This window comes from Anomaloglossus baeobatrachus, chromosome 4 (assembly GCF_048569485.1).
Source record: "Anomaloglossus baeobatrachus isolate aAnoBae1 chromosome 4, aAnoBae1.hap1, whole genome shotgun sequence".
Classification (NCBI taxonomy): domain Eukaryota; kingdom Metazoa; phylum Chordata; class Amphibia; order Anura; family Aromobatidae; genus Anomaloglossus; species Anomaloglossus baeobatrachus.
Genome location: NC_134356.1, coordinates 278,842,027 through 278,854,817, shown reverse-complemented (window position 1 = coordinate 278,854,817; position 12,791 = coordinate 278,842,027). Strand labels below are relative to the sequence as shown.

Sequence of the window (12,791 nt, the reverse complement as noted above, 5' to 3'; positions counted from 1 at the left end):
ATCAACTCGATTAAAAATATATATCCATTTCTCAAGTAAAGACACCGGCTTGTTCACACTGATGCATGGCAGATGTATACTACTACGCGTTTCGGCGGAACGCCTTCCTCAGGTCATAGTCAGTACAAGATTAAGAGGATATTTATAAATGTTTTTCCTGAGCAGCGAAGTTACTCACATGTTCTCAATAAATTAATTATATAGGGGAGTATACGCTGCTCAGGTAAAATCACAAATTCACAAGAGAAAAGTACAAAAAGACCATGAAGTATTTATCTAACCTTAAATTACATAGGTATCCATCCAGATAAAATACAGAAAAAAATATATATATATATATCAATTAACATCTAGGTATGAAAATCTTATATATAGATAAATATACATATCATTTTTTTCTTTCTTTTTTTTCCCCATAAATGGACATGAAAATCAATAGACACAATAAAACCCCACTTTATAGATGTAGATAATCACATTTGTTTGTCAAAACACATTATAGGAAGCAAGATATATAAAAAGGACATTGCCCACAGGTATAAGAGGAGAGAGAGAGAGAAAAAAAAAAAAAATTTATAATGTCTCGCAGTTGTCAGCCGATGCCTACCCGTATATGTAAGGCATTATAAAAAAAAATTTTTTATTTTTTTTATTTTTTTTTTCTCTCTCTCTCTCCTCTTATACCTGTGGGCAATGTCCTTTTTATATATCTTGCTTCCTATAATGTGTTTTGACAAACAAATGTGATTATCTACATCTATAAAGTGGGGTTTTATTGTGTCTATTGATTTTCATGTCCATTTATGGGGAAAAAAAAGAAAGAAAAAAATGATATGTATATTTATCTATATATAAGATTTTCATACCTAGATGTTAATTGATATATATATATATTTTTTTTTCTGTATTTTATCTGGATGGATACCTATGTAATTTAAGGTTAGATAAATACTTCATGGTCTTTTTGTACTTTTCTCTTGTGAATTTGTGATTTTACCTGAGCAGCGTATACTCCCCTATATAATTAATTTATTGAGAACATGTGAGTAACTTCGCTGCTCAGGAAAAACATTTATAAATATCCTCTTAATCTTGTACTGACTATGACCTGAGGAAGGCGTTCCGCCGAAACGCGTAGTAGTATACATCTGCCATGCATCAGTGTGAACAAGCCGGTGTTTTTACTTGAGAAATGGATATATATTTTTAATCGAGTTGATATAAATAAAGAAGCATTTTTATTTATCCCTTTGGAGTCCAGCTGGATTTTCCACTGCTTTCTTCTATTATCTTCCCGGCTTGCTGCCGTAATCCGTGCCGGACCAAAGGGGACTAACAGGAGGATATATTCAGGCTTGACTCTGCAGTGGTGAGCGGTTTTGTTTCTTTTTTGTACTTATCATTTACTATTGTAACAAGGGATGATTGAGTGCAATCTATAGAGTACAAATTATTGTGACATCATCACTGCAAACTACAGCCTATACAAACTTATGCGTTTTTGTAATATCATCATTTTAGACTGCCTATTAATGCAAATACACTATTATAATAGGCCACAAGCTATAAATACAAATACACTACAAGTACATTTCAATAAATTAGATTATATTAAATTAAACTTAATTTATTTCAGTAATTCAATACAAAAAGGGAAACACATGTATCATATAGAGTCATTACACACAGAGGGATCTATTTCAAGTGTTTATTTCTGTTAATGTTGATGATTATGGCTTACAGCCAATGAAAACCCAGAAGTCATTATCTCAGAAAATTAGAATTACCACAAAACATCTGCAAAGGCTTTCTAAGTGTTTAAAATGATTCCTTAGTCTGGTTCAGTTGGATACACAATCATGGGGAAGACTGCTGACTTGACAGATGTCCAGAAGACAGTCATTGACACACTCCACAAGGAGGGTAAGCCACAAAAGGTTACTGCTAAAGATGCTGGCTGTTCACACAGTGCTGTATCCAATCATATTAATAGAAAGTTGAGTGGAAAGAAAAAGTGTGGTAGAAAAAGGTGCACAAGCAACCAAGATAACCGCAGCCTTGAAAGGATTGTTAAGAAAAGTCCATTCAAAAATTTGGTGGAGATTCACAAGGCGTGGACTGCTGCTGGAATCAGTGCTGCAAGAGCCACCACACAGAGACGTATCCAGGACATGGGCAACAACTGTCGCATTCCTTGTGTCAAGCCACTTATGACCAATAGAGAGCACCAGAAGTGTCTTACCTGGGCCAAGGAGAAAAAAAACTTGACTGTTGCTTAGTGGTCCAAGGTGTTGTTTTCAGATGAAAGTAAATTTTGCCTTTCATTTGGAAATCATGGTCCTAGAGTCTGGAGGAAGAGTGGAGAGGCACACAATTCAAGTTGGCTGAAGTCTAGTGTGAAGTTTCCACAATTAGTGATTTTTGGGGAGCTATATCATCTGCTGGTGTAGGTCCACTGTGTTTTATCAAGATCAAAGTCAGCGCAGCCATCTACAGGAAATTTTGGAGCACTTCATGCTTCCCTCTGCTGACAAGCTTTTTGGAGATGGAAATTTCATTTTCCAGCAAGACTTGTCACCTGTACACACTGCCAAAAGTACCAAAACCTGGTTTAATAATGTGCTTGATTGGCCAGGAAACTCACCTGACCTAAACCCCTTAGAGCAGGGGTAGGGAACCTCTGGCCCATAGGCCATCTGCGGCTGGAGGTTTACTTTTTATGCGGCCCCTGGGCACATTCCTGGCGACCGCAGTACTCGGCCCTTTAAATCGTCCTCAGCACACTGGCACAGGCTTTGTGGGGGGGTAAGCATGAGATTCACTGAGCTCCCATCCCACAGAAGAAGAGAAGCAGCAGATTTACTGCATTCCCTGCTGTACCTGCCTCCAGCTGTTGTGAGCCTCGTGCCTCCCCCTAGTGTGAGCCTCCTGTCTCCCCTGGTATGAGCCTCCTGCCTTCCCCTGCTGTGAGCCTCCTGCCTCGCGCTGCTATGAGCCTCCCTGCTGTACCTGCCTCCCCCTGGTGTGAGCCTCCTGCCTCCCCCTGGTGTGAGCCTCCTGCCTTCTGCTGGTGTGAGTCTCCTGCCTCTCCTTGGTGTGAGCCTCCTGCCTCCCGCTGCTGTGAGACTCCTACCTCCCGCTGCTGTGCGCCTCCTGCCTCCCGCTGCTGTGAGCCCCTCTAGTAATGTGTACGACCACCAGTGATGTGTGCCACCAATCCAGTGCTCTGTGCCCCCCCAGTGCTGTCTATACCCCCATAGGGATGTCCTTGCTCCTTCAGTCCTGTCCATGTGCCCCAGTACTGTTTGTGCCCCTCTAGTGCTGTCTGTGCCACCGCCAGTGCTGTCTGTGCCACCGCCAGTGCTGTCCATGCCCGGAACTATTATCCATGCCCCCCCTGCTGTGAGCCTCCTGCCTCCCGCTGCTGTGAGCCTCCCACTGCTGTGAGCCTCCTGCCTCCTGCTGCTGTGAGCCTTCTGCCTCCCCCTGCTGTGAGCCTCCTGCCTCCCACTGCTATGAGCCTCCCTGCTGTACCTGCCTCCCCCTAGTGTGAGCCTACTGCCTCCCCCAATATGAGCCTCCTGCCTCCCCCTGCTGTGAGCCTCCTGCCTCCTCCTGCTGTGAGCCTCCTGCCTCCCTGCTGTACCTACCTCCCCCTGGTGTAAGCCTCCTGCCTCCTCCTGGTGTGAGCCTACTGCCTCCCGCTAGTGTGAGTCTCCTGCCTCCCCTTGGTGTGAGCCTCCTATATCCCTTTGGTGTGAGCCTCCTGCCTCCCGCTGCTGTGAGCCTCATGCCTTCCCCTGTTGTGATCCTCCTGCCTCTTGCTGCTGTGGGCCTCCCACTGCTGTGAGCCTCCTGCCTCCTTCTGCTGTGAGCCTCCTGCTGCTGTGAGCCTCCTGCCTCCTCCTGCTGTCAGCTTCCTGCCTTACCCTGCTGTGAACCTCCTGCCTCCCCCTGCTATGAGCCTCCTGCCTCCCGCTGGTGAGAGCCTTCTGCATCCCTCTGCTGTGAGCCTCCTGCCCCCCGCTGCTGTGAGCCTCCTGCCTCCCGCTTCTGTGAGCCTCCTGCCTCCCGCTGCTGTGAGCCCCCTAGTAATGTGTACGCCCACCAGTGCTGTGTGCCACCAATCCAGTGCTCTGTGCCCCCCCAGTGCTGTCTATACCCTTATAGTGATGTCCTTACTCCCTCAGTCCTGTCTATGTGCCCCAGTACTGTTTGTGCCCCTCTAGTGCTGTCTGTGCCACCGCCAGTGCTGTCCATGCCCGGCACTATTGTCCATGCCCCCCAGTGATGTCCAAGCCCCAGCCCCGTCTGTGATGTGTATATGCCCCAGCCCCTCCTGTGATGTATATATGTGTCCTCAGTCCCTCCTGTGATGTATATATATGTCCCCAGCCCTTCCAGTGATATATATGTCCCCAGTCCCTCCTGTAATGTATATATATGACCCCATCCCATCCTGTGATGTATATATATGCCCCCATCCCCTCCTGTGATGTGTATATATATATATATATATATATATATATATATATATATAAAATGTACCCAGCCCCTCCTGTGATATATATATATATATATATATATATATATATATGTCCCCAGCCCCTCCTGTGATGTATGTGTATATATATATATATATATATATATATATATCCCCACAGACCCTCTTGTGATGTACACATTTTTGTGGCCCCTGAAGGTTTGTAGAAATTCCCAATTGGCGCCTGGCAGAAAAAAGGCTCCCGAATCCCGATCCCTGCCTTAGAGAATCTATGGGGTATTGTCAAGAGGAAGATGAGAGACACCAGACCCAACAATGCAGATGAGCTGAAGGCTGCTATCAAAGAAACCTGGGCTTCCATAACACCTAAGCAGTGATACAGGCTGATTGCTTCCATGCCACGCCGCATTGATGCAGTAATTCATGGAAAAGGATCCCCGACCAAGTATTGAGTGCATGCACTCTACATACTTTTCAGTAGGCCAACATTTCTTAGTATAAAATCATTTTTTCCGTTGGTCTTATATAATACTGTATTCTAATTTTCTGACATAATGACTTTTGGGTTTTCATTGGCTGTAAGCCACAATTATCAACATTAACAGAAATAAACACTTGTAATAGATCCCTCTGTGTGTAATGACTCTATATAATATATGCGTTTCCCTTTTTGTATTGAATTACTGAAATAAAGTAACTTTTTGATGATATTCTAATTTATTGAGATGCACTTATGTATGTCATATAAACACTAGAGAATGCATCATTAAACACATGCAGTATTGAGACATCCATAAAATGGACCATGATTTACAAATACACATTGTTGTAACATCACAACAACATACATTTGAAACACACACAGTGAGGAATACAGTTTTCTTTATTGAATAAAATGATGAAAAGATAAAGATTAAGGAACATATTAACTAAGCTCAATCTCCATGTTTCTGATGCTTGCATTAAAGGAAAATACCTCCACTTTTACTACTTAAAAAGGTGGTGGTAAATTAGAACAGTTAAGGCACTGTCATAGTTTCGGGCAGTCCAGGAGCTGTGCCATATTCATCAACACCGTGAATACAAAATGAACCCTGGTGTAGAATAAGTTATGATCCAACATACACTATAATGTAAAAAAGAGAAAGTAGGAGTGTAACTGTAGTGGACTGCTGAATCAATAGGCTCAAATTAATACTGCTCAATATTAATATGAATGCATTATTATTATTTTATATTAATATTATTTTAAGATAGGAGTACATGTTAATATAAGCCCTATCAGTAGCAGCAAAGCAAAACCTTTTAATTTACTAAATGTATGCAGTTTATAAATCATACAACTCCTTTTATTTAGTCCCCGCACCTTATTCAAGAGCTCCCCCCACAGAATAATGTTCCCTCAGCCCGCGACACAGTATAATGGCCTCACACCCCCCACACAATATGATGCCCTCATACACTCTACACACATTGTGATATCTGCACAGCTCTCCCACAGATAGTATGATCCCCAACAAAAAAATATGTCACCACTAGTGATGAGTGAGCGTGCTCGGCACTACTCGTTACTCAATGGAGCATCGGTGTGCTCAGGTACTTGCGGTGCTCAGGCTAATATCCAGAGTGCTCGGATGTTTTGTCGGTGAAACAATGACCACAACACACAGGCGTCCTTCACTACATGATGTGTGCAGGCACCCCAGGGAGAGCCAGTCGTAGTCTCTGAATGGCTCTCACTGGAGTTAAAACAATGTTCTCGGACGTAGTGTGACACCCACCAAAACTTTTCCACTGAAATCACCAAACCTAGGAAGTATACCAATATCCAGGGGTTCCTATCTCCATTCAGATCTGCTCTTCTGTGTGTGTCTACTCTCAAGTGCCATTATTTTGAGACCTGCTCTTCATAGCTGTTAGCAAGACCTGGTGGAAATACACCTACAGTTAGGTCCAGAAATATTTGGACAGTGACACAATTTTCGCGAGTTGGGCTCTGCATGCCACCACATTGGATTTGAAATGAAACCTCTACAACAGAATTCAAGTGCAGATTGTAACGTTTAATTTGAAGGTTTGAACAAAAATATCTGATAGAAATTGTAGGAATTGTACACATTTCTTTACAAACACTCCACATTTTAGGAGGTCAAAAGTAATTGGACAAATAAACCAAACCCAAACAAAATATTTTTATTTTCAATATTTTGTTGCGAATCCTTTGGAGGCAATCACTGCCTTAAGTCTGGAACCCATGGACATCACCAAACGCTGGGTTTCCTCCTTCTTAATGCTTTGCCAGGCCTTTACAGCCGCAGCCTTTAGGTCTTGCTTGTTTGTGGGTCTTTCCGTCTTAAGTCTGGATTTGAGCAAGTGAAATGCATGCTCAATTGGGTTAAGATCTGGTGATTGACTTGGCCATTGCAGAATGTTCCACTTTTTTGCACTCATGAACTCCTGGGTAGCTTTGGCTGTATGCTTGGGGTCATTGTCCATCTGTACTATGAAGCGCCGTCCGATCAACTTTGTGGCATTTGGCTGAATCTGGGCTGAAAGTATATCCCGGTACACTTCAGAATTCATCCGGCTACTCTTGTCTGCTGTTATGTCATTAATAAACACAAGTGACCCAGTGGCATTGAAAACCATGCATGCCCATGCCATCACGTTGCCTCCACCATGTTTTACAGAGGATGTGGTGTGCCTTGGATCATGTGCCATTCCCTTTCTTCTCCAAACTTTTTTCTTCCCATCATTCTGGTACAGTTTGATCTTTGTCCCATCTGTCCATAAAATACTTTTCCAGAACTGAGCTGGCTTCATGAGGTGTTTTTCTGCAAATTTAACTCTGGCCTGTCTATTTTTGGAAATGATGAATGGTTTGCATCTAGATGTGAACCCTTTGTATTTACTTTCATGGAGTCTTCTCTTTACTGTTGACTTAGAGACAGATACACCTACTTGACTGAGAGTGTTCTGGACTTCAGTTGATGTTGTGAACAGGTTCTTCTTCACCAAAGAAAGTATGCGGCGATCATCCACCACTGTTGTCATCCATGGCCGCCCAGGCCTTTTTGAGTTCCCAAGCTCACCAGTCAATTCCTTTTTTCTCAGAATGTACCCGACTGTTGATTTTGCTACTCCAAGCATGTCTGCTATCTCTCTGATGGATTTTTTCTTTTTTTTCAGCCTCAGGATGTTCTGCTTCACCTCAATTGAGAGTTCCTTAGACCGCATGTTGTCTGGTCACAGCAACAGCTTCCAAATGCAAAACCACACACCTGTAATCAACCCCAGACCTTTTAACTACTTCATTGATTACAGGTTAACGAGGGAGACGCCTTCAGAGTTAATTGCAGCCCTTAGAGTCCCTTGTCCAATTACTTTTGGTCCCTTGAAAAAGAGGAGGCTATGCATTACAGAGCTATGATTCCTAAACCCTTTCTCCGATTTGGATGTGAAAACTCTCATATTGCAGCTGGGAGTGTGCACTTTCAGCCCATATTATATATATAATTGTATTTCTGAACATGTTTTTGTAAACAGCTAAAATAACAAAACTTGGGTCACTGTCCAAATATTTCTGGCCCTGACTGTAGCTGGCAGACAGCTGCAAGCCACACATCAGGGAACTGCGAGCCACTGTGGCTCTTGAGCAACAGATTGGGGACCCCTGCCTTAGGAATATATTATTGTGACACCATCCTAGTAAGACAGCCTATGAATATACACATTCACATGCAGCTTTGACATCGCTACAATAGTAAACACATATATAAAAAACAACACCAAAAAAGAGGAATAAACTCCTTCAAAAGCTAAGCAAAAACTCACAGACTACTGGCAGAAGATGTAAACTGCCCAGGCCAAAAAAACTAATGCACTGCCATTCCTCTTTTTTTGGTGTAGTTATATATATATATATATGCACACATATAGTGTAGGGACCCACAAAAATGAGGATCCGTGACGTGGATTGTGGGCTTCCGTACTATGGCCATATTACCTACCAATACCTCATATATTTATTTATTCTTTTGCATAGAGTATTTTATACAGGATGCAGCCAGGCCTCTTTTTGTTAGGCCTTGCATATTATAGTCACTGCCCCTGCATGGAGCAGATATATAGTACTGGCACAGCCCGCTTATATCCATTGGGATTGGCGTAACTAATAGGCTGCTTACCAGATACTGTGAACCTGCATGTGTGAACAGTGACCTATGCAAGCCACAAGTGTGCAATTTTACCATCTAGCTCCGTTTGCACCTGTGATGTCTCCATTTAATAGTAAACACACTACATCATCACAATGGTGCACAGATAAATACAATATTGTGGTCATGAAAGAGGGTAGGCCAGAAATGCACACACACTATTGTTACATCATAACAACACAGACATTACATACACTTACTTTACAGTAATACAACTGTAATATTACTGAACATTTTCTTGATCACAATAAGGGGCAACCATACCACAAACACCATTGTAACTAGATAACAATAGAGTGTATTTGAGTATTACCAACACACAGAATTGTAATATCATCACAAAAACGTGACATTGCCACCATACATTGAATGAATACAGACACAGAACTGTGACATTATCATGAACATAAAAATAACATCATCTTTCCTTTTTACAAAAAGCACCAGTGGAAGCAGTCACAATAGTTATTCTTTTTATTTATAAGCATTGTATTGTATTGTATATTTCCTCAACAAAAGACAAATTCTGTATATTGAGTTTCAACACACACTCACACAATCGGGATATCATTACAAGTACATTCTATGATAGGTAGAGATGAGCGGACCCATGGAAGTTCAGTTCGGCGGGTTCATCCGGACTTTAGATAAAGTTTGGTTCTGGACCCGAACTTGACCTGAACTCCAATGGAAGTCACTAATTGGGCAGTTCGGGTCTCCACCCTCATGCAGCCAGCCTTAAACAGAACATTCCAGGGGCGAATTTTTTCAATTTTTTTGTTGTTTGGTGCACACTACATCCAATCATGCTGTTGTTACCCCCAATGCGTGCTGTTCAAACACTGCAAGCGGCTACCACTGGGCTGAGTACTGAGCATACCCAAGCATAGTGATGCTCGTGCGAGTGATTTGCAAATGTAAGCACCCAAACTCTGTTTTTTATTAAAAGTCTGCGTTTCTTATGAACACCAAACCTCGGGTTCGCTCATCTCTAATGATAGGTTCACACTAAGGGGTACTTTGCACACTACGACATCGCAAGCCAATGCTGTGATGCTGAGCGCGATAGTCCCCGCCCCCGTCGCAGTAGTGATCTCTTGTGATTGCTGCCATAGTGAACATTATCGCTACGGCAGCTTCACATGCACTTACCTGCCCTGCGATGTCGCTGTGGCCGGCGAACTGCATCCTTCCTAAGGGGGCAGGTTGTGCGGTGTCACAGCGATGTCACATGGCAGGCGGCCAATAGGAGCGGAGGGGCGGAGATGAATGGGATGTAAACATCCCGCCCACCCCCTTTCTTCCGCATAGCAGCCGGGCGCAGGTAAGGAGATGTTTCTCGCTCCTACGGCTTCACACACAGCGATGTGTGCTGCCTGCTGGAACAAGGAAAAACGTACCTGTCGCTGCTGCGAAATTATGGAAGTGTCGGACACTACACCGATCATACGATAACGACACTTTTGCGCTCGTTAATTGTATGTAAAAGGATTCACATACTGCGATGTCGACAGCAACGCCGGATGTGCGTCACTTTCGATTTGACCCCACCGACATCGCACCTGCGATGTCGTAGTGTGCAAAGTACCCCTTAGTCTGGAGACACACTTGCGAGTTACTCCTATGTAATAATACGTGCGAGTCTCACATCGCATCACCCGGCACAGCCTGCTGCTCTCGGGACAGTAGCATCTCAGTTGCATAGAAATACATGAAGCTGACCCGCTCCTGTCCGGAGAACAGCAGGCCGTGCCGGTTGATGCGATGCGAGACTCGCACGTATTACATGTGAGTCAGTCACTCGCAAGTGTGACCCTGGACTTATACAATGTTCTATGTCAAGAACTCCGTCAGGGTTTCCATTGGAATTCTCATAAAACTGTATTCAAGAGCCCGATGGAGCAATTAACATGACCAAAGATGATAGAGTTGCTGTGGACACAGTGAGGCTTCCATTCTGATAGTATAAATCTTTTTCAGACATGCATAAAAGCAGATAAACAGTTCAGTAGTTTCCCAAATATTGCGATACGCCGCCCTCCTTAGTGCACCACCCACCCATTTCAAGTATATACTCACTGATTTAAAGAAGTCACCATGACAAAGTTTCATTAATGATTCCGAATAACATACACATGACAAAGCTGCTAATTTTGAATTTACAGATTTTTTTTTTCTTCTACAGGGTTGCTTGGAGAAATCACTGCAAAGACAGAGACTTGTCAGAATGGATTAGTGGATGCCAGCTTTAATAATGAACATTTATTGTAGTTTTCACATTCTCATAGATTTTGTTCAATATATTTTATAATCAACTACTAAAAATTATGCATAGAATTACTAATCCTGTACAATAGACTGTGCACACTCAGACTAGTGTAAAAATCCACCATATTTCTGACAATGACTGTAATGCTAGTTCATTACTGTGCAATGCTTTTTTTCAGCTAAAGTATTTTTTTCCGATCTTAAAAATCCGTAGTTTTGCTTGATGTTCAATTTCTAACATCATAAAATCACAACAACTGTTTATAAAAGGTCCAGATTCATAGACTTTATTAAAAAGATTAAACAATGCTTTAGAATGCTAATAATACATATATTATGAAGAGTATTATTACTTGCAATAACATAAAATTCATGTCTACACAAGAGGAAAGCAACTGTAAGTGGATCTACAGTAAGAATACACAAAGTACTTAAAGAGTTATACCCATCTCCAAGATCCTATCCCAATATGTAGTAGGTGTAATAATAATAATAAGACCGCCAATTAGAAATGTAGTATAGTTACATAATTACTGAGGTTGAAAAAAAACCTCCACCAGTTCTCCATTTTGTCCCTAAGTTATTTATAACCAACAATGTTATGTGTTCTTCTGATATAGCCATGTAGCTTACCTCATGTGCAGGGCATTGCATCTTAGGTATCCATGGTTACGTCCACTCATATAGTGACAGTTAGTTAGTTGCTTATGGTCATAACCATATCAGGAGAACATTACTACATTTCTAATTGGAGGTATAGGCTAATATTATTATTATTACATCTACTAAAAATTGGGATAGAATCTTCTAGATTGGAATATCTCTTTAAAAGCTATGTACTGAAGGGCAGAGAAAACAGTCTGCAGGTTGAGAGGCAAATATAAGTAGTAGAAATCAGACCACTAATAAAGCTGTGCTGGTACATAAGAGCTTTTGGAGACAACATTATTCTCAAGAGATAACAGACCTCTCATCCAACATGTACTACAAGAGAGCAGTGGCCCAACTATCCACATGATCTGACGCCACCCTCGCACGCTTATCAACTAGTTTATCTGAGAGGCCAAAATCATCAGACACTGCCTTAGCCACTACGGATTGAACTGATTCCATAGACAATCCCTGAAACAAAACAGAGGGGGACTCACCCAGCCGATTCAACTGCTGCAGATGAGGAGATGATACTCCAGTGGCTGGCTGAAGAAGGACCCCTGTTGGAAGATCCTGCGATCCTTGCATCCTGAGACCACACAGGGGCTCATCCTCAGATGAATTGTCCAACGAGGTCCAAACCCGGCGAGCATCCTCATGCATAGGGGTAGATAACAAGGGCACTGAGGGCACCCCTGTAACGCCCTGTTCCTGTAATGCTCTAGGAGGAGGTAGGCTAGTTCCTTGCGGGGCACTGATAAGTGCGCCGCACCTAACCCTTGCCGCCGCAGAGGTAAGGTCATACTGCCTCTGGCCCGCTTCCCAAGTGCGTGAGTCTACTATGCTGGTCCCACTGCCTGCCCCCGCTTTGTTTGACCATTCCCAACTCACCGACCGCTGACCCGAGTTCTATGTCCCGCGATCTCCTCCTAGCAGGCCTGGATAGCGCAAAGTCACGTAGGCCCACCCCGCTCCCGCGAGAGGCTGAAACCTCGTTTGACGGCTTCTGCTTCTTCTGGACTCCGGCCTGGTGAGTACCGCTGCTTCTCCTCCTCTCTGGTGCAGGTGACGGAGAATATCTAGGATTATGTTTGGGGTGGGAGCGCAAGTGACGTCCCGCTGGCGCTTGTGATGCCTCGGTCCCCTCAGCG

At 43.1% G+C, this 12,791-nt stretch overlaps 1 protein-coding gene across 1 annotated transcript in view; it reads left to right on the top strand.

Annotated features, from left to right (window-relative positions):
- The window catches only part of LYZ (lysozyme), a 44,519-nt gene extending 32,586 nt beyond the window's left edge, over positions 1 to 11,933 (top strand). Inside the window, exon 4 of the mRNA XM_075342466.1 lies at positions 10,907 to 11,933. Within this exon, the coding sequence (XP_075198581.1) occupies positions 10,907 to 10,973 (67 nt within the window). The 3' untranslated portion in view covers positions 10,974 to 11,933. The remainder of the gene's footprint in view (positions 1 to 10,906) is intronic.
- The last annotated feature ends 858 nt before the right edge of the window (positions 11,934 to 12,791 follow it).